The sequence below is a fragment of the Xenopus tropicalis genome, chromosome 5 (genome assembly GCF_000004195.4).
Source record: "Xenopus tropicalis strain Nigerian chromosome 5, UCB_Xtro_10.0, whole genome shotgun sequence".
Classification (NCBI taxonomy): Eukaryota; Metazoa; Chordata; class Amphibia; order Anura; family Pipidae; genus Xenopus; species Xenopus tropicalis.
This window is the reverse complement of record NC_030681.2, coordinates 56,214,733-56,242,302: the sequence shown is the minus strand read 5'-3', so window position 1 is coordinate 56,242,302 and position 27,570 is coordinate 56,214,733. Positions and strand designations below refer to the sequence as shown.

At 40.1% G+C, this 27,570-nt stretch overlaps 1 protein-coding gene across 2 annotated transcripts in view; it reads left to right on the top strand.

Annotated features, from left to right (window-relative positions):
* lyst (lysosomal trafficking regulator) overlaps window positions 1-27,570 on the top strand; it is a 154,070-nt gene that overhangs the window by 6,152 nt on the left and 120,348 nt on the right. For both annotated transcript variants that reach the window (XM_031902458.1, XM_002935831.5), the window contains exon 2: window positions 13,138-13,336. In XM_031902458.1, the coding sequence (XP_031758318.1) occupies window positions 13,145-13,336 (192 nt within the window). In that variant the 5' untranslated portion in view covers window positions 13,138-13,144. The remainder of the gene's footprint in view (window positions 1-13,137; window positions 13,337-27,570) is intronic.

The window sequence follows — 27,570 nt, the reverse complement described above, 5'->3', positions numbered from 1 at the left end:
TTAATCAGACAATGGGATAAAAGGGCTTACTTGAACTGCCAAGGATATGAAGGGAACTCTATAATCCCCCTACTTATCAAAAACACATCTGTAAGATAATTAAATAAAACTTTCATTTTAATTAAAAGAAACTTTTTTCCTAATGTATGGCTAATGTACAGTTTTTTACCGTTTGCAGAACTGCTAGGTGGCCAATATTCTTTTAAAACATTTTAGGTATTGTTTTTTGTTCTATGTTAAGTTATGCTAACAGCGTTACTTTATACATTACACACAATGTGCAGTTGTTTGAGGAAGTTTTTATTTCTTAATCTTTGAATGACGTATCAGAAAAATTATAAAAAGGAAGTAATACATGTGAGCTGCCATGTGGAAAGTACAAAAATACATTATTTACATTTGATCTTATTATTTAATTTTAGAGCAGGATCTCAAATGCTTTTCTCAGAAACTTTGGGAAAGAAGTGCAGTTGTGAATTAAATGTCCTTCGGTTTAAAGGTCAAGCATGCTGGTAATGTAGGGATAGTGTACTAAAGCTTATGGCACATGAAGCAAAACTATGGTTTCTTTCCGCTGTATGCATACACACACATTTTTTTTCTCCAATATTTGCTCTCTGTGTCTGCATACAGTTGGACGCTGTGCCTGTACAGATGCACAGAGGAGCAGATGGGAGCACAGGCGAGAGAAGAGAAGCCAAGGCTGTGCCTATTGCACCCTTACTGAAAATGTCTTTAAATCAAATTCTCTGTTGGAAAACTGTTTTTCACTACATTATTTCAAGACTTGGTACCAGAGGACAAAATTCACAGTTAATGTTAGTTATTTTAGAGGAGCTTGGCAGGGAAATGGTTAAAGGCAGATGTGACTACCATTTTCCCACCACTTGTAGTGCTGATGTGCACTTTTTGGAAGAACTTTTTTTTTGTGAGTGCAAGTCTTTCGTGTTGTCTGTTCTTGTCAAACACTTACGTGGTTTGTATCAGAGCTGTGAAGTCAGAAGCAAATTTGGGTACTTGAGTCGGAGTCAGTAGAAATTTACCGACTCCTGATAAATAAATTGTAATGAAAAAAAAAACATGTTACAATATTAAGAGTAAAGCCCAGTGCATATTTGTGAGTGTGAATTCCAGCTGAGCTATTATAATCTTACTGTTTTAATTTTCTTTTGTTTAAACTATAGGTTTAAGGAATGTTTTTAGTTTCTTAAAATAAAAAAAACACAATTACATAGGCTTAGTTATAGATTTAGACCCAAACTTGAACAGTATCCTAATTCTTGTTGTCAGTGGCAGGCTGGGATAGTGCGTCAGCTTCCTAGCCAGTAGTTCCTTGGTTTGTTTCCAAAGCAGACACCATCTTCATATAGCTTTAAATTTGCTGAGATTTGACGGTGAGTTTAGTGCACTTTTTATTTCAGAATTGTTTATTGAAAAATATAAAGGGGCAAACACAAGCTTTGAAAAACTGGAATATAAGACCACAATATCAAGTATGTGATTATCAACCTACTTTCATTGACAGGCCCAGGGCTGTGGAGTCGGTAGATAAATTCTCCGACTCCGACTCCTCAGTTTCTGATACTTCCGACTCCACGACTCCGACTCCTCTGTTTTTAATATGCTAATGTATTTTATACATTCATACAGTCAATGAAAAGCATGCTTCATGGTCACTCAACGTGTTCGTTTATGCACTGCGTGCATTGGGCTTTATTCTTATAGCAGAGAAGTAATTAATTTTGTGACTGTTTGTGAATTGGGACATTTAAACTTGCTTTATTTATTTATTTTTTTTATTCCCATTTAAATTTAGTAGGAGTCGGAGTCGGTTCATTTTTTGCTGACTCCGACTCCAGGTACCCAAAATTGCCTCCGACTCCACAGCCTTGGACAGGCCCATACTTTTTTGTGCCTGGCACCGAGCATTTCTTTCTAGTTGCTGTCTTATATAAGGCATGAACCAGGTTGACCTATGTCTATGAAGATTCTTATTCATCCAGGTCATGATATGCAGTATGTAGTAGAATTAAGTCTAAAGCAACTGGATTCTTGAGTTTTCTTGAAACGTTTCACCACTCATCCAAATGGCTTCTTCAGTTCAGCTGAGTGATAGGGAATTCCCTGCCATTTAAACCCTTGGGGTTTTAGAGTAGTACAGTACAGACAGTGTAATTGTCTGAGACTCTAAGGGTTTAAATGCCAAGGGAATTCTATACCACTCAGTTGAACTGAAGAAGCCACTTTCAGTGGTGAAATGTTTGCTTTAGGCTTAATTCTACTAGAAACTATATAAAACTTAGGGGCTTATTTTTGCACTTTTTTTTTCAACTTTGAGTTGACTTTTAGTATGATGTAGAGAGACAATTTGCAGTTGGACTTAATTTTTTATTATTTGTATTTTTGAATGATTTCAATAATTGTTAAGCAACTCTTCAGTTTGGAGTTATAACAGCTATCTGGTTGCTAGGGTCTATATTACTTTAGCAACCAAGGAGTGGTTTGAATAAGAGACTGGTATATGAATAAGAGAGGGACTGTATAGAAAGAGTTATAAATAGTAACAATAACAATAAAACTGTAGTCTCACAGAGCAATAGTTTTTTTTTACCCCCATTTGAAGGATACAAAGAGTTTGAAAAAGAAGGCAAATCATTAAAAAACAACAAGGAATAAATAATGAAGGCCAGCTGAAAAGGTGCTTAGAATTCTATATACTCAAAGTTAAATTAAAGTTGGACCACCCCTTTAATAAATACCAGACATTTGAGTTTTCGAAACATAATCCGGATTCGAGTTTTTTAAGCACCAAAAGACTCAAATCTAGAAAAAAAATCAACTTGACCGTTGATAAACCACACCCTTAATTAAAGTAATCTCGCCTATACAGAGTTTTTTTTTTCTGTAACTACTTCCCCCTAAGATTTTGACTTATTTTTTATGTTGGCAGAAGTACCCTGGCAGTCAGTTGTGTGAGGAGGAGTTACATAGGGTTGAAAGAAGACCAGAGTTCATCAAGTTCAACCCTTCCAAGTTAACCCAGCACACACAACCTATACTTACCAATCTATACACACGCATACATAAACTATATATACAACCACTAATACTAAGGGGCACATTTACTAACCCACGAACGGGCCGAATGCGTCCGATTGTGTTTTTTTTCGTAATGATCGGTATTTGGCGATTTTTTCGTAGCGTTACTACTTGCGCGAAAAGTTTCGACTTTTTCATAGCCTTCGCGCCGAGTACGAAAGATTCGGAATTATTCAAGCTTCAGTATGGTGACTTTTCTTGGGCCAGGTTGGAGCTGCAGGGTGCCATTGAGTCCTATGGGAGGTTTTCAAAAATCATGTTAAGTCTGAAAGTTTTGCCCGCCGCTTACGAGCGCTCAATCCGAAAAATTCGCGACAAGATACGAGCGCATCGTAATGGCTATGAAAAACTCGTGTTTTTTGCGCAAATCGTATTGGTAACGAAAAAGTCGCGACAATTTCCGAAAAGTCGTAAAGGCGCCGAAAAAAACGCAAAAAATACGAAAAAGTCGCAAAATGTTCGTTTTCCAAACGGAATTTTTCGGATTCGTGGGTTAGTAAATGTGCCCCTAACTGTAGATATTAGTATCACAATAGCCTTGGATATTCTGCTTGTTCAAAAACTTATCCAGGCCCCTCTTAAAAGCATTATTGTTTGGCATTATTATTTTTGCTTGTGTTTGGCAAGCAAAATAAACGTTACTTACACTATATAAATTATCTTAATCTTATTTTCTTCAGCCTTGGAATTCTCAATTGCAGCAAGCAGGCAAGGGCCATTTTGTGGACACTGTTATCAAAGCAGGCATTGCATCCTGCCAAAATCTTGTTTCTATGCCAGTATGGGGGGACCTAATGCCCATGTCCATGCACTGGTTACACAATTAGATGGTGAGGAGGGAGGGGGAATGTGAGGAGGGCAGCGACATCTAAGAAGTTCTGAATTGAAAGTGAAAGTAACTGTCTGCCCCACCTCTAATCATAGAGGCGGGGCAGGCATTATATGATTGACAGCTGGGATTTTAAAATGCTTTTATAATGGATTTGGATGTGGTAATAAAAAAATTATTTTGGGTTTCATGTTTAATTTGAAAAGGACTTTTATTATACAGCTTTTTATGTCTGGGTGACAGGTCCACTTTAACAGAATCTGCCATTACCACATCTCTAGGAAGGGCATTCCACAACCTCAGTGCACTCACCGTGAAAAACCACCTACGCTGCTTCAAATGGAAGCTCCATTCCTCTAATCTAAAGGGGTGACCTCTGGTGCGTTGATCGTTTTTATGGGAAAAAAGAACACCCCATATCTGCCTATAATCCCCTCTAATGTACTTGTACAGAGTAATCCTGTCCCCTTGCAAGCTCCTCTTTTCACAGTATCTGTGAGGGTGTGAAAAAAGTGGAACCATGTTTCATGTGTGGTGGACATGCCTTAATGTTCAGAGGTTCTGAACATGGTATACAGTGGAACACGGTATTTCAGTTTTCAGGCATCACATTACCATTCTGTTATGTAAAAATACTGTTGAGCTGAATTTTACTCAATTTTAATTATATACTGCTATTATGGTTCCTGCCTAAAGAACAATTGTAAAGCCATGGGAAAACTAAGAATATTCCAGTTGAGGCAGTTAAAAATAGGGTAGATGGGATCGTGGCACACAAAAAAATGTCTGGTATGCTTCTAGATTTCCACAAGGAATTTCTACTAATCTGGGATTCATGGATAAAATATGGATATGGCATAGATTATCCACAAGTGCTCCTCTCTGATTACTGTAGAAGACTTGAGTTGATGCAGATATGTACAATGCACTTTATGCACAAAATATATCTGAATCTACATAGGTTCTCCCTCCCACTTACGTGGTTCATGATGTGGTTCACAAGGTTTTCAAGTTAGAAGGTTTATTACGATCTAGTTTTCATTTAAAATTTTGTTGCATGTTACACAGTTATAAGATGGGCCTTGATTAACCCTGTGTAACTAATGACTTCTGGTGAACTGATTACATGATCCAGAACACAATGTAATATAATTAGTAATACAGCATTATATAATGTCATATCTGATAAATTGCATAAAAACTCTATATCCTCAAGTTTATATAAAAATATATTGAGATAAAACATTTTTAACTTTTTCCCAGGTTTTCACAATATGCAGGTTTAATGTTTACTTTGCCAGCCTTATCCTTTAAAATATTCTTCCTTTAATTATAATATTAAATTTAATTAATTTACCGTATATACTCGAGTATAAGCCGATCCGAATATAAGCCGAGGTACCTAATTTTACCTAAGAAAACTGGAAAAACCTATTGACTCGAGTATAAGCCTAGGGTGTCACCAGTAGGGCTGGTGCGAGCGAGCCAGCACACAAAGTGTTCTCACACTTTGGTTTAGTTGAGTATCCCAAAAATTGCCCAATGTCTAGCTTAAGAAATATATATAGGGTATAGAGTGTTTTAGACAGTGGTGGCTTAAGAAAGGTACTAGAAAGGGACTAGACATGGTGGAGTGGGCAAAGATCAGTAGAGGGTCTATTTTAAATCCCAGTCTGAATCTGGTTATATTCAATTTGTTACCCTTCATAAGTCGATAAAGACCCCCATAACCTACTCAGTTTATGGATAAAGGGGATAAAGGGCCCCCTACTGGATGTTTCTTGGCTCGACTAACAACTAATATTAACCCCAAAGGTATTCTGTTTGCAAGGATTTCTGGTATCAAATAATTTAAAAACATTCAAAAAATAAATTCTAATAAGGTTAAAATAAGCAAGTTGTGCATCTGGGGCCCCACATTTCTGTCTGTTTGATTTGGTAATTTTGAAAAGCAAGCTGAAAAGGCATCATTTTTGTTGAGACATTGCCTAGGAACACTGTGAGCTTGGAAAGGTTTAAGGAGAGGCTGCTGCAGTCACCAAGGAGTTTCAAAGTGCTGTTTTGTTTCTGAGAACTCACCTCCCAGCCGCCAGTCTGTAGCAAGTTCTACTTTGGGAAATGCATACCTGCGTACCTGCGCGCTTGCGCCCTCGCTCTGCCTATGCCAGCTTCCCAACGGCCATCCTAACTGTGCGCTCTTCTCCTGTGCGCTCTGCTCTTCTCCTGTGCGCGTTTCTGATCTGCTTGGCGCCGCAGTCGCGCCAGTGACGTCACGCGCCCCCTTCAGTTACTCATGGCCTGATCTTACAAGGTCTAAGATCAGGCCATGAGTAACTGAAGGGGGCGCGTGACGTCACTGGCGCGACTGCGGCGCCAAGCAGATCAGAAACGCGCACAGGAGAAGAGCAGAGCGCACAGGAGAAGAGCGCACAGTTGGCCGTTGGGAAGCTGGCATAGGCAGAGCGAGGGCGCAAGCGCGCAGGTACGCATGGACACATGCCCGTGGGGGGGGGGGGGGGGCACATCGCCACATTGAGCACATCAGGCACATCCATACCATATACTCGAGTATAAGCCGAGGCTTACTTTTTGAGCACATTTTTAGTGCTCAAAAACTCGGCTTATATTCGAGTATATACGGTAATTCACCTTTTTTCCTGGAAACCACCATATTTCTCGCAATGAGTACAAAAGTTTCGTTATTCATTCAAGCATTCAAGCACTGAATGTTTTTGTGCCGTTTACGATCATTTGGATACAAAAATTTTGTAACTTTCGGATCGTACCATGATATTTTCGTGTGACCACGATATGATTTTTTGCGCAATTAATGCACATCAGAAATTTTCGTATTTAATCCAAATTTTTTGAACTTGTACTTTTAATGATCCGAAATTCGGACTTTGATTAATTTGGCCCAAAGTGCACAATCTGCAAGGACTTAGAAGATTTATATAATTAATCAATTGCAGAATCTGGCACAGACAAATTATCTTTTTAGGCCCCTATACTTTATTGTTCAGTTGCTGGCTGTGGACCTGTCCGATATTAAATGCTGCAAAAGGCAAGATTTGAGGATTTCAAGCTGCTAATAAAAACTGCTAACTTTAGCAAGGATTTAGATTAGTGATCCCCAATGAGTTGCTTGTGAGCTACACATTGCTCACCAACCGCACAGCGACTAATATCCCCGCAATGCCATCCCACCGGCTACAATGTAAATCGCCAGTGGGATGGCATACGCGGCGTCGCGATTTTCTGAAGTTGTCTTGAGAGGAAATGCAAGGAAATGTGATTTACATTCTAGCCGGTGGGATGGCATTTCGGGGAGATTAGTCACATGGCGACTAATCTCCCCGTGTGTCACAGCCCTTAGATGTTGCTCTCAGAGCCCCCAAACCAGGTAGTTATTTAGGAATTCCTGACTTGGTGGCAAGTTTTGGTAAAACAAAATTTACTACCAAATAAAGTTGATTGTGTGCATAAGGCTACCTAATAGCCAATCTTACCCTTATTTGGCACCTCCATGAACTTTTATGATGCATGTGTTGCTTTCCATGTCTTTTTACATTTGACTGTGGCTCACAAGTAATGAAAGGTTGATTTAGATTTATAGTCATGAACTATAGTGTAGGCGCCTTATGAAACTGCACCATTTTTCACTTAAAAAAAGACAGCAAAAAGTTGGTAGAAAATTTGATTTAAGAAAATTTGACCTGATGCAGAAGTTTTTTTTTCTTTTTGGTTAAAATATGATTTGTGTCAAAGCATTCAACGCCATAAAAAACGGCCACTCCTGGTCCCCACCTTCCTTGGAAGCCCATATTAGTTTAGTATTGAAGAAAGGAAAAGACCCAGCCTCTCCAGCTAGTTACAGACCTATCTCGTTAATCAACAACGACATGAAACTCTTAGCGAATATTATAGCAACCCGGATGAAACCGGGACTCTCCAAACTTATACATATGGACCAGGCTGGATTTCTTCCTCGCAGGGAAACCAGGGATAATCTTAATAGAGTACTTAATGTAGTATTAGCAGCAGAACGTGATAACATTCCCCTTTTTCTCCTTTCCACTGATGCCGAAAAGGCCTTTGATTAGAGTAAGATGGGACTTCATGTTTCACTGTTTGAGGCATATAGGACTTGGACAGAATTCCTTGAGATGGATCGGTTCACTATACTCCAATCCCACAGCCAGGCTCAAAATAAATGGCTCCCTCTCTGAATCTATACTCTTAAAAAATGGCACTAGACAGGGCTGCCCCCTCTCCCCACTTTTATTTGTGCTAACACTAGAACCTCTGCTTTCAACCATCAGGAATAACCCAAATATTCAGGGCATCAAAATAGGAACTTTTCATCATAAAATTTGTGCCTATGCTGACGATTTGCTTTTCACCCTCACCCAACCAATTACTACTTTACCTAACCTTATACAGGAAATAGACCGTTATAGCTTATTGAGCAATTTCAAAATAAACTATAACCAATCAAGTGCGCTCAATATTAGTCTTCCCCATTCTATTGTACTTGCTATAAAAGATAAATTTCTCTTTTCCTGGACGACAGATAACATGACCTATCTTGGTATCCTTTTGACGGCTAACTATAAAGAATGGGCCTCCATTAATTATCATGCTATCATTTAAGAAATTAGAACCAATATTGATGCTTGGATTAAAATGCCCTTATCATGGTTCAGCAGAGTCAACACTCTCAAAATGAACAAGACTTTTATATATTTTTCAGACTATCCCATTAAAACCACCTTCAGATTTTTTTCCTATGCTGAACAACTTAACTCGCAAATTCATATGGAATAACAAACCACCACGCATCAAACAAACCACTCTTCACCGCCTTAGAACAGAAGGAGGTCTGGGATTACCAAATTTTCAGCTTTATCACCAGGCCTGTGTTCTACATCGTATTATGGATTGGACCTATCATGAATACCACAAGGCTTGGATACCAGCCGAACAAACATTTGCCACACAGCCTCTAAAACTGCTTCCATGGCTCCAACCTAAACACCGAGTCAACTCCTGGAACAAACACCCATCACGCTCCTATGCTCTGTCCATATGGGACTAAATAAAACACAAATTTAAGCTTATGGCAAAACAATCTTTACTGACTCCTCTAACAAATAATCCTGCGTTCTTACCTGGATTACAGACAGATTATTTCATTAACTGGCAACAGGATAAAACACTACAGCTCTTTCAACTATGTCCCAAAGCCTCGCTACCTCATTGGGAACAGTTACAAAACACATTGACCTTGCCGCAACAAGACCATTTCAAGTATCAACAAATTGCGAGTTTTATACTACCTATCCTCAGAGGCATTACCGCGGATCAAATTTTCACAAGCTTTGAAAATATGTGTCGCCAAAAAGCACCTCCTGCACGATGTGTCTCCTCCATATACCAAATCTTACTAGCACAGGCAAACCCTTCTTCCACAAGCTTACTACATTTTACGAAATGGGAAAAAGCTTTAAACAAGCATTTCACAGAACAAGAACTAGAAGGAATAATACTTAAGTCATTAACCGGGCAAAGGAGCTGCAGAATATTGGAGAATAACTACAAAATCATTACAGGCTGGTACAATACACCGACCAAACTGAGCAAAATTTTCCCAGGAGTGTCAGACAGATGCTGGCACTGTGGACAATTACCAGGTACTTTACTTCATATACTATGGGACTGCCCCGAGATACAAAAATTTTGGACTGAACTTCTACAGATTTGCAATGACAAATTACATTTGGAAATAAATAATGATCCAGCAACAGTCCTATTACATCACAACCAGGGCTGTGGAGTCGGAGGCAATTTTGGGTACCTGAAGTCGGAGTCGGCAAAAAATGAACCGACTCCGACTCCTACTAAATTTAAATGGGAATAAATAAAAAAAATAAAGCAAGTTTAAATGTCCCAATTCACAAACAGTCATAATTAATTACTTCTCTGCTATAAGAATAAAGCCCAATGCACGCAGTGCATAAACGAACACGTTGAGTGACCATGAAGCATGCTTTTCATTGACTGTATCAATGTATAAAATACATTAGCATATTAAAAACAGAGGAGTCGGAGTCGGAAGTATCAGAAACTGAGGAGTCGGGGTCGGAGAATTTATCTACCGACTCCACAGCCCTGATCACAACGCTCAGCCAGTCTCAACTTATAAAAAATCACTTACCCAATATGCACTCAATGTGGCTAAACTGTTAATCCCCCGTAAATGGAAATCGACAACATTACTCACTGTTACAGAATGGATCCAAGAGATGGAGGACATACGCAAATTTGAGGACTTACACACAGATTCATACAAGGTTACACAAAACCATTGGGCCACATGGCGACTATGGCGAGCATATTTGGACATATGGAAAACAAACTCACCTAATGCTACTATGAGTGTTGACTCTGCCGGACCGCGTCCGTGAAACAATCCTAAGGGCTAAGGAACTATTTAATGTTGGTACAAATGCTACTTAGGCTTTGAATAAAGTACAAATTGTGCTTTTTGATGTTTATCTTTTTCTCTCCTACTAGACAATCTTCCGCCTAGAACCCCCTCCTCCCCACTTCCCCCCTACATAATAACCCAATCCAACAATTATAAACAGCTCTGACAACGGACAGCTTTCTTATGTCTTTTCTTTTTTCTGCATTTTTATGTAAAAGGCAGTAGGAGCAACAAAAAGCTGCTCAAATCTACCTCACTGTGCCTATTATGCCTGTTATTTTTTTTTAAATGTTACTTATTGCTATATTCAGTGCAAGTTGGATTGAATATAAAACCCCCCAAAAATTTTAAAAATTAAAAAAAAAATATATATATATATAATTTTTGTTTTGACCATTGATTTTATAGAGAAGGTGCATCTGTAATTTACTGGAAGCTCTCTTTAAGATGAACTTCATCTGTATTAAAAAAAAAACCCACATAAATAACGAACGTGTTAAAGGACGTTATCTCCACCCAATGTTCTCTTCTAGAGTAAATGGCAGTATTCGTACAGTCCAGATAGCTGATAAAGAACTTCCTCATAATTCACATGCAAACATGAAAAATTTCAGACAATCTGTGTTGTCCAATCTGTCTGTTTCCTATCAATCTTTTTTAAAAAGGGTCAGTTTTGCACGTAGTATTTTCCTTTTTGTCATCATTTAAAAAAAATAAATAATACACATATTTGATGAGTTAGGATTGATTTATATATCAGAGTAAAACATAGACACCTTTAAGTTTTACTGTTCTGACTGTGTGCCATGTCAGCATGGAAAAACTGTGAACTTGAAAAGCAAACTAAACATTTAAGCATGAGTTGTTAACAAATAACAGGATAGTACCTCTGTACACATAAAACATGAATAAGTGTAAACTGCAAAATGAAGAAAATACCATCAGGCTGATGCCTTCATTGAAAGTAGAAAAATTACAACAAATGTAAGTATTGCAGTGAAGTGCAAAACAGATTATGGAAAAAAAACATGCAAACATATACTAATTAGTAACAGATAACATAGAGCAGTGATCCCCAAGCAGTTGCTCACCAACCCCTTGGATGTTGCTCCCAGTGGCCTCAAAGCAGGTGCTTATTTTTGAATTTCTGGTTAGGAGGCAAGTTTTGGTTCCATAAAAACCCAATGTAATGCCTTTTTGTGGGCTGCCAACCCAAATGGACATATCAAATTATAGCTATATTTGCACCCCCAGGAACATTTTTCATGCTTGTGTTTTTTCCCAACACTTTTTTCATTTGAATGTGGCTCACAGGTATAAAAGGTAGGGGATCCCTGTCATAGAGTCTGTAAATGATTTGTATTGTATATAGTCCAGCTTCTCTCTTAGCTAGTGTATGGAGATGAACTATAATATGCTCTTGAATGTCCAAAAAAGATATGATATGAATTAATGTACCTGCCTGAATATCCAAATACTGTACAATCCATGGAAACCAGAGAGTAGCAAGTAATGGTGTACTCTTACAGGAGGTTACTACTTTGTAAGTGTTGATAAAGAAACTTGCTTTTAAGTGAAGGCATACCTGAAAATCCCCTTTAGGCAATAATGAATAATATATGGTGCTTTCACTAAAAATTATTATTAACTTTCTAACTCCCTATAGATCCACTATGGTCTTTGTCAGAGTTTCAAATGAGGGTGGGTGTGTCCTAATTGTCCCTGCCAGATGCGCAGTAAGAGGGGTATAGCCAATCACAGCCCTTAATTTACACAAAGACAGGCATGAACTCCCTGTCGGAGTTCCTGTCCTACAGTGCATGCTGTTTGGTTGCTTTCCTACAGTGCTGTGTTGTGTGCCATTGTTTTTCCTGCACAGCCTGAAAAAGGAGCAAGCAGGAAGTGGGTGGAACTAGCAGGGTTTTTGGAGAAGTTTTCAATAAATCCTTCTATATTAAGAGGAGTATAATGCACTGGCACATTCTTGTTTTTTATACTGTACAGTATGTCCCCTTTAACAACAAAGGAGAAAAATGGAGTGTGGAGGGTTTTTTTTTTCTTGTAGCAAAGCATTTCCATCTGCCAAGGAAGGGTGACATCTACATAGTAAAAGGTCGTTAGTGAATTCCTTGAAGCTGTGCCCCATTATGCTGCACCCCATTGCATCTGCTAAGCAAAGCTACCTGGCATGATCTGCTTCGATTATCCTCAGAAACCATAGTTTTCAAGATTTTTGCAATTGCAAAGCCTGATCTCACACAAATAACTCACCATTGGAGTGTGAAGTAATCCATGACAAATGAGAAGTTATGACTGAGGGTTTATTTTAATGTTTGCTCTGACTGTATAAGTGTTCAAATATGAACATATTTTCCAAGATAGTCCATGCCTATTGAACAGCTGTGATTTTTGTATTGTGACATAATTTTAGTATGTAGAATGGTGAGATGCTCACAGTCTCCAACCCCCAAGCACCAACTAATGTCTGGATACTATATAGGTGCAAAGGGCTTATTGGAGTCATGGTATCCACTATGCAGTTGTTTGTGACAATCACGCTTGTAGTGTGTTGTCAGCCAAAGTAAACAGAGGTGAGCAGCAGGGAGCTGCAGTAAATATATGATTCCAGTATAATAGTTAAACTCTTGTAAATATAGTGTTTTTATGTTTGCTTCTTTAGTAATTTTTTTTAGTAATATATATTTTTTTTTTATTGCAGCTGCATAATGGGTAGTCCCTGTAACAACTTAGCTCGAGAATTCCTAACTGATGTCAACCAACTTTGTAATGCTGGGGTGCAAGGAGCAGAGTCAAGAGATGATGAAGAAGAAGAAAACCATATGGCTGTCCTTGGAGAATACCTCATACATGGACGTGGGTTATGGCTACTTCGTACACTGAATGCCAGTGTTGACCAGGTAAAGTATTCATTCAACATTAGTCAATACATTTTTTGTGTGTGCTTGCATGGGATTATTAATGGGCAGTAAGCTTTACTGTATACAGATATGGGATCTGTTATCCCAAATGCCCAGGGACCAGGGGTTTTCCATGGATATTTAAGTAGTTTGGTTCTACAAACCTTAAGGTTAATGCCACATGTGGCTGAATCTCGGCAAGGGGAAAAACGCTTGCTGAGAATCAGCCCCTCTGCCATAAAAACCATTTAAGTTTTTAAGCATTGAATCCGACCCAGGTGCAGATACACAAAGCATATTTTTGCCCGAAACAGCATACTCAAGTTCTGATTGTTTTTTATTTTTTTTTATCCACAGCTAGTTTTTTTTTTAGTAGATAAAAATCTTAACACCTAAAATGTGCCAAGATTTATTTATTTTAAAAGGTTTAAAGGGAAACGAAAGGCATAATCACTTGGGGGTGCCAAAATGTTAGGCACCCCCAAGTGACTTTAACCGCTTACCTCGTACCCCGGGCTGGTGCCCCTGTTAGGAGAAAACAGCACCAGCCCGGGGGCACCTGGAGCGGATCGCTTCCTTCTTCCGGCTTCCGTTGCTGGAATGCCAGCGGTGGGCGCATGCGCAGTAGAGTGAAAAGCCGACTTTAATGTTTAAGTTCGGCTTTTCACTCTACTGGGCATGCGCGCGCAGCGAATCAGGAAGAAGGAAGCGCCGGCAGCTACCCCAGGCTGGTGCTGTTCCCTCCTTACAGGGGCACCAGCCCGGGGTAAAAGGTAGGTGGTCAGAGTCACTTGGGGGTGCATAATATTTTGGCACCCCCAAGTGACTTTCTTTTTCCTTTAAGCACAAGAAGCAAGTTGCAGTTCTTGTCAACATTGAAACTGGAAAATGAATGCCAGTTGCACCCAACCTGTGACATCCCTGATGAAGTTGCAGAGTGTTAAACTTTTGCATGTGTAACGACACGTAAAAACCAATCTCGATCAACAGTGGTACTCTTTATTGACACAATGATTTACAACTGGAAATGTCACTGAATATGTCATGTACTTTGTTATCTCCAATAAAAAAGTTAAAACTGAAAAAAAAAAAAAAAAAAAGTGCACGTAACCCACCAAAAAAAACCAAAAAAACTTTTGCATGTGTATGGGGGATAATTGATCTTAAAGGTTTTCTATGGGCACCCATCCCAATACCCAATGAAGGAGAAAAAAATATGGGTTGCGTTCACAGCTATATTACTTTCATGTGTGTTTTTATGCAATTTTATTGCAATCGGGCTGGTTTGGAACAGACAGTTTCCATAATCTACAATACAAATTATGATTTCCTTTGGTCGACAAAACTCCCTGTATTTCTTTTTCTTAGTTGCCCATACCTACACATAACCCCACCGACCTAATGCTAGGTGCCAGTAAAATACACCCAGCAGCCCAAGAGATGAAAAAAAAATGTAACCTACCTCATGTGTCGGCAAAGGAAATAGCCTTGAGTTACACAATATTAGCAGCAGACCACAGCAACCAAATCAAAATACCACAAAGAAATTCATTATAATTTACAGTAGGTAAATTATAGTATTTTGACTTTAATTAAAAATTGCGACAAAAAATGAAGACAATGAGGAAAGTGTACGTATTTGCATTGTTTTGTATGATGGTTATGTGTACAGTACAACCCCATTTTACATATTTCAGGGGCACAGAAAAAAATGGTGTAGAATCAGGAAAATTCACTATGCATTATATATTGGTGGGACCTCAAAGAAACAGTGTAAATTAAAGGAAATTGGAGTAAGGAGCAATAAAATAGGTGAAAATAAGTGCAACCACTAGGGGCTGTGCTCATAAATGAGATCCTTTTGCTCTTGTACTATGCCCCATACTTATCATTGATGTGTAAAAAAAAAATGCCAACCAAATACACCACATATCAGCATTTGATCGCACTGTTCAGTGTTGACAAATGACCCCCTTTGATCCTCCAGCAAAAACTTTACTTACCACCTACATTTTTGCCACTGACATGGATTATACTACAAATATAACAATTTTAAATACAGCATCTTAGTTCATGAAAGAAAATGCACAACATTAGAAATTCACCATTTATTTTACACTATTTTTTAGACCTGCAGAGTACAATGATATCCAGTATGTATATGACCATGGCCATTTTATCACTTTAATTATCTAAGCTGACCTATGTTAATTTGATGTGCTTCAAGGGCTGTAAAAATAAGGAGTTCAGTGTTTATCTGTTGCATTCTTAAAACAAATATAGAGATGACAGACGCCTAAGTGTTACAGTCTTGGTGACCAGTTCAAAAATATCTGCAGAATATTTGTGGACTTATATCTAGCTTATAGGGGAGACTGGATTGGTACATGGGTCACATTGCTCACTGTCTTGCTTTTCAGAAATATGTATGTATGTATAACCTGCACCGTATAGCTACGGGGCAGGGACCTCCATCCTCTTGTGTCTTTGCTTTTTAACTTGTTGCAACTTGTATTTATCTTGTATTTATCTGTATTTATTGTTATACTTTGTATTTATCATAATAACCCCCTGTTTGTATTAATGTATTCTACTGTACAGCGCTGCGTATATAAGTAGCGCTTGATAAATAAAGATATACATACATACATATGTAAAAAGTAGCAATATCAATAAATATAGTAATAGTGTAGCCTTACTAAACAATAGTTTGTTTTTTTTTAGCTGCTGGGGTCTGTGACCCCCATTTGAAAGCTGAAAAGAGTCAGAACAGAAAGGCAAAAACTTAAAAAAATAAGAAATAAAGACCAGTTGAAAACTTACTAAAAATAGGCAATTCTGTATAATGCTAAACGTTACACTGAAGTTGAACCACTATCTGAAAAACCAATAAAATATATAAACCAATTGCAGATTGTCCCAGAATATTGATGTCTATGTCATAAATTAATCTAAAGGTAAACAACACCTTTATAAAATAGATGTATACAATTTACCAGGATCAAGGAACACTAAGGTGCTAAAGTGAAGAAAACGGAAAAACTTAAATTTTACTAGTAGAAAAAGTAGTAAAAAACAGACATTTAAGAAGTTATATATACAGTATATGGTCTATGTCAGTGCTGTCCAACTGGCGGCCCGCGACCCCCCTGTCTGTGGCCCCCCACCTGTCTGGCTGCTTTGATGGCTTACCTTTGAGTAACCTTTAATTGGTATCAGTACTGAGATTAACTGCCCCCCCCCTGCATGGTTCTCACCTCAGATTCAGGCTGTAATCCCCCTGTATTGTTTAAAATGTAATCCCCTGTGTTTTTCACACCTTTTAATCTCTGCATTGTTCACACCTTAGGCTCAGGCTGTAATCACCCCCATTGTTCACTTCTTCACACCTCAGACATAGGTACTGTAGGTACCTATGTAGGTACTGCCTGGACTATGCTGCCTGTGTGTATGGCACACACAGGGAGCATAGGGCAGGGAGGGTATGGTACACACAGGCAGGGTAGGGCAGGCAGAGTATGGCACACACAGGGAGCATAGGGTAGGCAGAGTATGGCACACACAGGCAGAATAGGGCAGGGAGGGTATGGTACACACAGGCAGGGTAGGGCAGGCAGAGTATGGCTAACACAGGGAGCATAGGGTAGGCAGAGTATGGCACACACAGGCAGCATAGGGCAGGGAGGGTATGGTACACACAGGCAGGGTAGGGCAGGCAGAGCATGGCACATACAGCCAGCATAGGACAGGTAGAGTATGGCACACACAGGAAGGGTAGGGCAGGCAGAGTATGGCACACACAGGCAGCATAGGGCAGGTAGAGTATGGCACACACAGTCAGGGTAGGGCAGGCAGAGTATGGCACACACAGGCAGGGTAGGGCAGGCAGAGTATGGCACACACAGGCAGGGTAGGGCAGGCAGAGTATGGCACACACAGGCAGGGTAGGGCAGGCAGAGTGCTGCCTGTGTGTGCCATACTCTGCTTGCCCTATACTGCTTGTGGGAGGTGAACCTGGCAGGGGTTTGTGGGAGTTTGTTAGCAGTTGGAAATAGCCATTAAATGGTCCCTAAGGTGTGTAATTATGTTGCTGGGGGTTCATGTGCTATCCACAGGGGAGGAGAAGGCATATGGAATTTAAGGGTATATCTTAATATGACATAATTCTTTCACATATGAATGATGGTTGATATCCCCACAGTAAGCACCAAGCATTTGGGATTTTGCTGTGCTACCACCATTGTGATAAAATAGGTGTGGTTTGAAGTGGGTGTGGTTTCAAAAAGGGGAGTGGTCAAAACTGGCTTCCATTAGCGGCCCTCCACCATGTATGCTAGAGAAATTCCGGCCCTCGGCACCGCAGAAGTTGGACAGCACTGGTCTATGTAGTTTTGCTTGTTTTACATTCTGACGCATTTTAAGCATTTTTCTTTTCTGGTATAGGTGTGGAACCTGTTATCCAGAATGCGTGGGACCTGGGATTTTCTTTCTGTAGTTTGCATCTCCATACTTTGTCTACTAAAAAAAAAAATATTTTAACATAAATCATATATACGATTGTCTTGTCTCCAGGAAGCATTAATTATATCTTAGTTAGGATAAAGTACAGTGTGCTAGTGATGTGCGGATCAGGAAAAACCCAACACCCACTTGACCCTAAATTTTGAACCCACACCCAACCCTAACCTGCAGAATTTTGCAGTGGTAGCACCCGCACATCACTACAATGTACAGGTATGGGATCCATTATCCGGATAACCGTTATCCAAGAAGGCCTAGCCCCATACACTGCATTATAAGCAAATAATTTTCATTTTTAAAAATGATTAATTTTTCTCTGTAATAGTAAAACAGTACCTTATACTTGATCCCAACTAAGATATAATTAATCCTTATTGGAGACAAAACAATCCTATTGGGTTTATTTATTATTTGAATAATCTTTTAGTAGACTTAAGATATGAAGATCCAAATTACAGAAAGACCCTTTATCCGGAAAACCCCAGGTCCTGACCATTTTGGATAATAGGCCCCATACCTGACCTGTTTTATTACTACAGAGAAAAAGGAAATCTTTTTAAAAAAAATTTTTTTTATTAAAATAAAGTCTGGGATATGGCCTTCCAACAGTTCAAAGCTTCTTGGATAATTGGTTTCCGGATAACTAATCCCATATCTGTAAAAGGATATAAGACCCAAATTCCTAAATTAATCTCCATTAATTTTGTTTTTGCAATATACTGGCCTCGGAAAATAACAATGTTCAAGATTAATCTTTTCCAGCATCTACAATTGAATAAACTGGCACCATTGATAAATAGGCTGTTATCTAGTTTATCTTGTGTCTCTGTCAAAGATCTTTAGAAAAAAGTAAATGGTAAACTGATGTACCATGTCTGTTAGGAAAAATAGACAGTCAGAGTATAGGAAACTCAGTCACAAGGATTATGGGCAGAGCTTGTGCACGACACATCTCAAGTGGAAAATAAGAACATTTTCTTTGTTATATGATGTGGTGAACAAATATTTGCACACACAGGGAAACAATATCAGCATTTGTTCCAGAAATACGCTTGCTACAGTTTTACAGTTTTTTTTTTTTTAACAAAATACAGTTCTTTTTATATTCTTCAAACCTATGTTCTTAAAACCCTTGTTCTCTTGCCAAATTTATATTCTAGATCAGTGCTGTCCAACTTCTGTTGTACCGAGGGCCGGAATTTTTCCGACCTACGTGGTGGAGGGCCGATAATGGAAGCCAGTTTTGACCACTCCCCTTTTTGAAACCGCACCCACTTGAAACCAAACCCATGTTATCACATGGCCATACCCATTTTAATGGTTGTAGTACAGCAAAAACCTGCCATACTCTGCCTGCCCTACCCTGCCTGTGTGTGCCATACTCTGCCTGCCCTACCCTGCCTTTGTGTGTGCCATACTCTGCCTGCCCTACCCTGCCTTTGTGTGTGCCATACTCTGCCTTCCCTACCCTGCCTGTGTGTGCCATACTCTGCCTGCCCTACCCTGCCTGCGTGCCATACTTTCACTGTGTGTGCCATACTTGGCCTGTGTGTGCCATACTCTGCCTGCCCTACTCAGCCTGTGTGTGCCATTCTTGGCTGGTTTGGGCCAAACTTGGCCTGTGTGTGCCATACTCTGTCTGCCCTACTCTGCCTGTGTGTGCCATACTCTGCCTTCCCTACCCTGCCTGTGTGTGCCATACTCTGCTTGCCCTATGCTGCCTGTGTGTATGGCACACACAGGCAGCATACAGTGACACAATGCTGGCACTGCTCCTACAGTCTGCACAATAACTATGTATTAAAAAACTTTTTAATTGCAGTACCACCTCAGTATATGTTCTTTTTGTAGTATGCAGGGATTATTTGTGGGTTTCTACTGCTCCTGAGGTGTGAACAGGGGAACAATGGGGGTGATTACAGCCTGAGCCTGAGGTGTGAACACTGCAGGGGGAAAACAATGCAGGTATTAAAAGGTGTGAACAACACAGGGGATTACATATTTAAACAATATATCTGAGGTGAGAACCATGCAGGGGGGGCAGTTAATCACAGTACTGACACCATTTAAAGCTTACACAAGAGTAAAGGTGGCCATACACGGACCGATTTTTTACTTACAAACGACCGATTCCCGAACGATCCGATGCTATCGTTAAGTTATCGTATAGTTGGTGGTGTACGAACGATCGTCGGCCCACTAAACGAGCCGACATTATCGTCCCCAAAATCGATCGGCCAGGTTTAAAAATTTTTGTCGTTTAACGATAAAATCTGCCAGTTGGTGTGAGTGTCAGACATTTGTCTTTCAACGATTGTTCTCTGCGCATGTCACGATTGCCAGCAACGACATCGATCGTACGTAGATGTACGATCGTAGGTATTTTACGATAATGATGCGACAAAATCTTTCCCGAATTATCGTTGCCCGTGGATGGCATATCGTATGGGAACTCGATCGCCATACGATCGTTTGTCGATATAATCGTTCATCGCACAACGAGCGAAATCGCCTCGTGTATGGCCACCTTTAGCCATCAAAGCAGCCAGACAGGTGGGGGGCCACACAGAGGGGGGTCGCGGCCGCCAGTTGGACAGCACTGTTCTAGATGAAAAAATCTTGCGTGGGGCATTTTACAGGGCTCATTTCTAAATCAGGCAGCCTCTTTCTTTTTAAGGTATTGGTAAATAGTAATTTATTGTAATGGAGCTGTATAATTGTAGGGGGGGGAAATGCTGTGTTATGGGTAGAAAGCATGGGAAATTGTGTTCTGAAATTGCATTTTGCACAGGGCACTTTAGGTTGTAAGTGACCCTTATTGTTTATAAACAGGCCCTTCTGTGTATTATATTGCAAAAGTATCTCTGGCAAGAATCCTTGATTCATTGATTTATACTGCAAAGATTTCCCGCAGATGCCAAAATATTTAATAAAAATATAAAATGTTTGGCAAATAAAGATTCTCTCTGCAGAGGCAGCATGTGCCGCTTCTGCAGAGAGTTTTTAGCTATGACAGTCCCCTGGCAACGAGCCAGGGGGGCTGTCATGTCGGTCTTGCGACGTGTTCGACGCAGGACCGACCTCCAAGCAGCAGATGTGATCACGTCTGCTGCTTGGTCCTGCTTCCTCCTTCCCCTCAGCGTCGCCTCCCACTGACTTCCTGCAGCATGAGGGCCAGGACTGCAGTACCGAGGCAAGCTTCAGGACAGGTAAGGGTAATTTTTTTTACACTTACACACACTTGCATACATTTACACACACATACAGCACACAATTTAGCTTTTTTTTTTTCATTTTGCACACTTACAGTCATTGCAGTAACACATGTTTTGCTATACACGTTTATTTCCTTTGTGTGTATTTGAACAGAACAAAAAAGGGGGAAAAAAAAAGCAAATTGGACATAATGTCACTCAAAACTCCAAAAATGGGCTGGATAAAATTATTTGCACCCTTAACTTAATATTTGGTTGCACACCCTTTGGAAAAAATAACTGAAATCAGTCGCTTCCTATAACCATCAATAAGATTCTTACACCTCTCATTTTGGACCACTCTTCCTTTGCAAACTGCTCCAGGTCTCTCTTATTGGAAGGGTGCCTTTTCCCAACAGCAATTTTAACCCTTTAAGTGCCAGCCGAATTCGTCATTTCGGTTCCCCCCAGTGCCAGACGTTTTTTAAGCATTTTGTACTCATTCACTTTAACAATGTTTTTTGGTAGGAAAACCTCCACGAAACTAGGGAAATTATATATCGTTTTTTTCGTCACTAATTGGGCTTCGACATACATACCAAATTTTATAACTTTTCTGGAGATATGATGTGTATTTTGGGTGAAATATGTAAAAAAAAAATAAAATTATGAAAAATTTCTGTATATTTTGAGGTTTTTTTCCATAGAAAAGTTAATTTTACTCACTTTTTTTTATTGTTTGTAAAAGCCCTGATACTCCCAATTCCAACGATACCAAATATGTGGTGGTACCCCACAGTTCCTGTCCAGAAGTAACCCCCAAACTAAGGCAATACTTAGTACAATATCACACCAGAACAAAGCAGAAAAGCGCTTGTAACAGTTAATGCAGCATAACTTATATGTAAATCTAAAATATCCCCTCATGTTTGGTATCTTTAGAAACTACAGACCTTCAGGTTTCTAGGTGCAATGTAGTTTTCACTCAAAAGCCAAATACCTTTTGTCAGTGCATTGTGAAATTTGGAACTTTTTATGACATTTTTTTTTTTTTTCTAAAACGTAAACTTGGACGCATGATCAAATGTGGATTTGACAAAAAAAAATCTCATAAAAATTTTCTAACAAAGGCATATTTGAAAGACAAACTTCTCCTGAATAAAATGATGCCTCATATGTATGGGTGCACATAAAGACATGGGCACCAAACACTCCAAAGCAGGGGCAATGCACAAGGGCAATTACAGCTAAAAATGTGGGGGCTGCGCTCTATGTGCACTTCCTGCAGTTTTTCAGTGTTAACCCCCCCTACCTGTGAAATAACCCCCACAAACTATATATTTCTGAAAAGTGCACACCTTCAGCTATTCAGAGACACCACTCTTCTCTTTCTACATGGAAAATTGTGGCCGCAGTGCCTTGCAGAAGTAAGCGCTTTGGTCAGAAATCAAGGAAAAACCAGATAAAAAACCTAGATTTCTCCCCAAAATCTCCATGGCAACTACCAAAAACTTACTAACCATCAATCTGCAAGTTCCCCTGAATAAAACGATACCCCATATGTATGGGTGCACATAAAGACGTGGCCACCAAATGCCCCAAAACAGGGGCAATGCATAAGGGCAATTTCAGTTGAAATTTTGGGGGCTGCGCTCTATGTGCACTACCTGCAGTTTTTCAGTGTTAACCCCCCCTACCTGTGAGATAACCCCCACAATCTATATATTTACGAAAAGTCTGTCTACGAAAAGTCTGTCTGCCCTACTCTGCCTGTGTGTGCCATACTCTGCCTTCCCTACCCTGCCTGTGTGTGCCATACTCTGCTTGCCCTATGCTGCCTGTGTGTATGGCACACACAGGCAGCATACAGTGACACAATGCTGGCACTGCTCCTACAGTCTGCACAATAACTATGTATTAAAAAACTTTTTAATTGCAGTACCACCTCAGTATATGTTCTTTTTGTAGTATGCAGGGATTATTTGTGGGTTTCTACTGCTCCTGAGGTGTGAACAGGGGAACAATGGGGGTGATTACAGCCTGAGCCTGAGGTGTGAACACTGCAGGGGGAAAACAATGCAGGTATTAAAAGGTGTGAACAACACAGGGGATTACATATTTAAACAATATATCTGAGGTGAGAACCATGCAGGGGGGGCAGTTAATCACAGTACTGACACCATTTAAAGCTTACACAAGAGTAAAGGTGGCCATACACGGACCGATTTTTTACTTACAAACGACCGATTCCCGAACGATCCGATGCTATCGTTAAGTTATCGTATAGTTGGTGGTGTACGAACGATCGTCGGCCCACTAAACGAGCCGACATTATCGTCCCCAAAATCGATCGGCCAGGTTTAAAAATTTTTGTCGTTTAACGATAAAATCTGCCAGTTGGTGTGAGTGTCAGACATTTGTCTTTCAACGATTGTTCTCTGCGCATGTCACGATTGCCAGCAACGACATCGATCGTACGTAGATGTACGATCGTAGGTATTTTACGATAATGATGCGACAAAATCTTTCCCGAATTATCGTTGCCCGTGGATGGCATATCGTATGGGAACTCGATCGCCATACGATCGTTTGTCGATATAATCGTTCATCGCACAACGAGCGAAATCGCCTCGTGTATGGCCACCTTTAGCCATCAAAGCAGCCAGACAGGTGGGGGGCCACACAGAGGGGGGTCGCGGCCGCCAGTTGGACAGCACTGTTCTAGATGAAAAAATCTTGCGTGGGGCATTTTACAGGGCTCATTTCTAAATCAGGCAGCCTCTTTCTTTTTAAGGTATTGGTAAATAGTAATTTATTGTAATGGAGCTGTATAATTGTAGGGGGGGGAAATGCTGTGTTATGGGTAGAAAGCATGGTAAATTGTGTTCTGAAATTGCATTTTGCACAGGGCACTTTAGGTTGTAAGTGACCCTTATTGTTTATAAACAGGCCCTTCTGTGTATTATATTGCAAAAGTATCTCTGGCAAGAATCCTTGATTCATTGATTTATACTGCAAAGATTTCCCGCAGATGCCAAAATATTTAATAAAAATATAAAATGTTTGGCAAATAAAGATTCTCTCTGCAGAGGCAGCATGTGCCGCTTCTGCAGAGAGTTTTTAGCTATGACAGTCCCCTGGCAACGAGCCAGGGGGGCTGTCATGTCGGTCTTGCGACGTGTTCGACGCAGGACCGACCTCCAAGCAGCAGATGTGATCACGTCTGCTGCTTGGTCCTGCTTCCTCCTTCCCCTCAGCGTCGCCTCCCACTGACTTCCTGCAGCATGAGGGCCAGGACTGCAGTACCGAGGCAAGCTTCAGGACAGGTAAGGGTAATTTTTTTTACACTTACACACACTTGCATACATTTACACACACATACAGCACACAATTTAGCTTTTTTTTTTTCATTTTGCACACTTACAGTCATTGCAGTAACACATGTTTTGCTATACACGTTTATTTCCTTTGTGTGTATTTGAACAGAACAAAAAAGGGGGAAAAAAAAAGCAAATTGGACATAATGTCACTCAAAACTCCAAAAATGGGCTGGATAAAATTATTTGCACCCTTAACTTAATATTTGGTTGCACACCCTTTGGAAAAAATAACTGAAATCAGTCGCTTCCTATAACCATCAATAAGATTCTTACACCTCTCATTTTGGACCACTCTTCCTTTGCAAACTGCTCCAGGTCTCTCTTATTGGAAGGGTGCCTTTTCCCAACAGCAATTTTAACCCTTTAAGTGCCAGCCGAATTCGTCATTTCGGTTCCCCCCAGTGCCAGACGTTTTTTAAGCATTTTGTACTCATTCACTTTAACAATGTTTTTTGGTAGGAAAACCTCCACGAAACTAGGGAAATTATATATCGTTTTTTTCGTCACTAATTGGGCTTCGACATACATACCAAATTTTATAACTTTTCTGGAGATATGATGTGTATTTTGGGTGAAATATGTAAAAAAAAATAAAATTATGAAAAATTTCTGTATATTTTGAGGTTTTTTTCCATAGAAAAGTTAATTTTACTCACTTTTTTTTATTGTTTGTAAAAGCCCTGATACTCCCAATTCCAACGATACCAAATATGTGGTGGTACCCCACAGTTCCTGTCCAGAAGTAACCCCCAAACTAAGGCAATACTTAGTACAATATCACACCAGAACAAAGCAGAAAAGCGCTTGTAACAGTTAATGCAGCATAACTTATATGTAAATCTAAAATATCCCCTCATGTTTGGTATCTTTAGAAACTACAGACCTTCAGGTTTCTAGGTGCAATGTAGTTTTCACTCAAAAGCCAAATACCTTTTGTCAGTGCATTGTGAAATTTGGAACTTTTTATGACATTTTTTTTTTTTTTCTAAAACGTAAACTTGGACGCATGATCAAATGTGGATTTGACAAAAAAAAATCTCATAAAAATTTTCTAACAAAGGCATATTTGAAAGACAAACTTCTCCTGAATAAAATGATGCCTCATATGTATGGGTGCACATAAAGACATGGGCACCAAACACTCCAAAGCAGGGGCAATGCACAAGGGCAATTACAGCTAAAAATGTGGGGGCTGCGCTCTATGTGCACTTCCTGCAGTTTTTCAGTGTTAACCCCCCCTACCTGTGAAATAACCCCCACAAACTATATATTTCTGAAAAGTGCACACCTTCAGCTATTCAGAGACACCACTCTTCTCTTTCTACATGGAAAATTGTGGCCGCAGTGCCTTGCAGAAGTAAGCGCTTTGGTCAGAAATCAAGGAAAAACCAGATAAAAAACCTAGATTTCTCCCCAAAATCTCCATGGCAACTACCAAAAACTTACTAACCATCAATCTGCAAGTTCCCCTGAATAAAACGATACCCCATATGTATGGGTGCACATAAAGACGTGGCCACCAAATGCCCCAAAACAGGGGCAATGCATAAGGGCAATTTCAGTTGAAATTTTGGGGGCTGCGCTCTATGTGCACTACCTGCAGTTTTTCAGTGTTAACCCCCCCTACCTGTGAGATAACCCCCACAATCTATATATTTACGAAAAGTGCACACCTTCAGCTATTCAGAGACACCACTCTTCTCTTTCTACATGGAAAATTGTGGCCGCAGTCCCTTGCAGAAGTTAGCACTTTGGTCAGAAATCAAGGAAAAACTAGATACAAACCTAGATTTCTCCCCAAAATCTCCATGGCAACTACCAAAAACTTACTAACCATCAATCTGCAAGTTCCCCTGAATAAAACGATACCCCATATGTATGGGTGCACATAAAGACGTGGCCACCAAATGCCCCAAAACAGGGGCAATGCATAAGGGCAATTTCAGTTGAAATTTTGGGGGCTGCGCTCTATGTGCACTACCTGCAGTTTTTCAGTGTTAACCCCCCCTACCTGTGAGATAACCCCCACAATCTATATATTTACGAAAAGTGCACACCTTCAGCTATTCAGAGACACCACTCTTCTCTTTCTACATGGAAAATTGTGGCCGCAGTCCCTTGCAGAAGTTAGCGCTTTGGTCAGAAATCAAGGAAAAACTAGATACAAACCTAGATTTCTCCCCAAAATCTCCGTGGCAACTACCAAAAACTTACTAACCATCAATCTGCAAGTTCCCCTGAATAAAATGATACCCCATATGTATGGGTGCACATAAAGACGTGGCCACCAAATGCCCCAAAACAGGGGCAATGCATAAGGGGAATTTCAGTTGAAATTTTGGGGGCTGCGCTCTATGTGCACTACCTGCAGTTGTTCAGTGATAACCCCCCCTACCTGTGAGATACCCCCACAATCTATATATTTACGAAAAGTGCACACCTTCAGCTATTCAGAGACACCATTCTTCTCTTTCTACATGGAAAATTGTGGCCGCAGTCCCTTGCAGAAGTTAGCGCTTTGGTGAGAAATCAAGGAAAAACCAGATACAAACCTAGATTTCTCCCCAAAATCTCCATGGCAACTACCAAAAACTTACAACCATCAATCTGCAAGTTCCCCTGAATAAAACGATACCTATGTCTGGTTGCACATAAGTACATGGCCGCCAAACCTGAAAATGCATAATATTGGGGCTGCACTCTATGCACCCCTTTTTTTTTGCCTGCACCCGAATGAATGGGATACGCTCGGGTGCAGGCACATGTAGCCGATATACGCATGAAAACGCGTGAGAATGCAAAGTCTCGCGTTTTCATGCGTATATCGGCTACACGTGCCTGCACCCGAGCGTATCCCATTCATTCGGGTGCAGGAACAAGTAGCAGGCGTAGGGCTGAATTTTCGGCAAGCGTTTTTCCACTTGCTGAAAAAATCAGCCCTACGCCTCGTGTGGCATCAGCCTAACCCTTGGCAATAGAAACTACCAGAACAATCTTAGCACCTCTGGACCTTTCTAGAACAACTGAAATCAAATGGAATAAAACCACTAAAAGCAATCAAAGAACAATAGTTGCAATGAAATCGGTAAGAGCCCTGGATCCACCAATGTCACTGCAAAAGCAACCTTTTTGGGGGCAC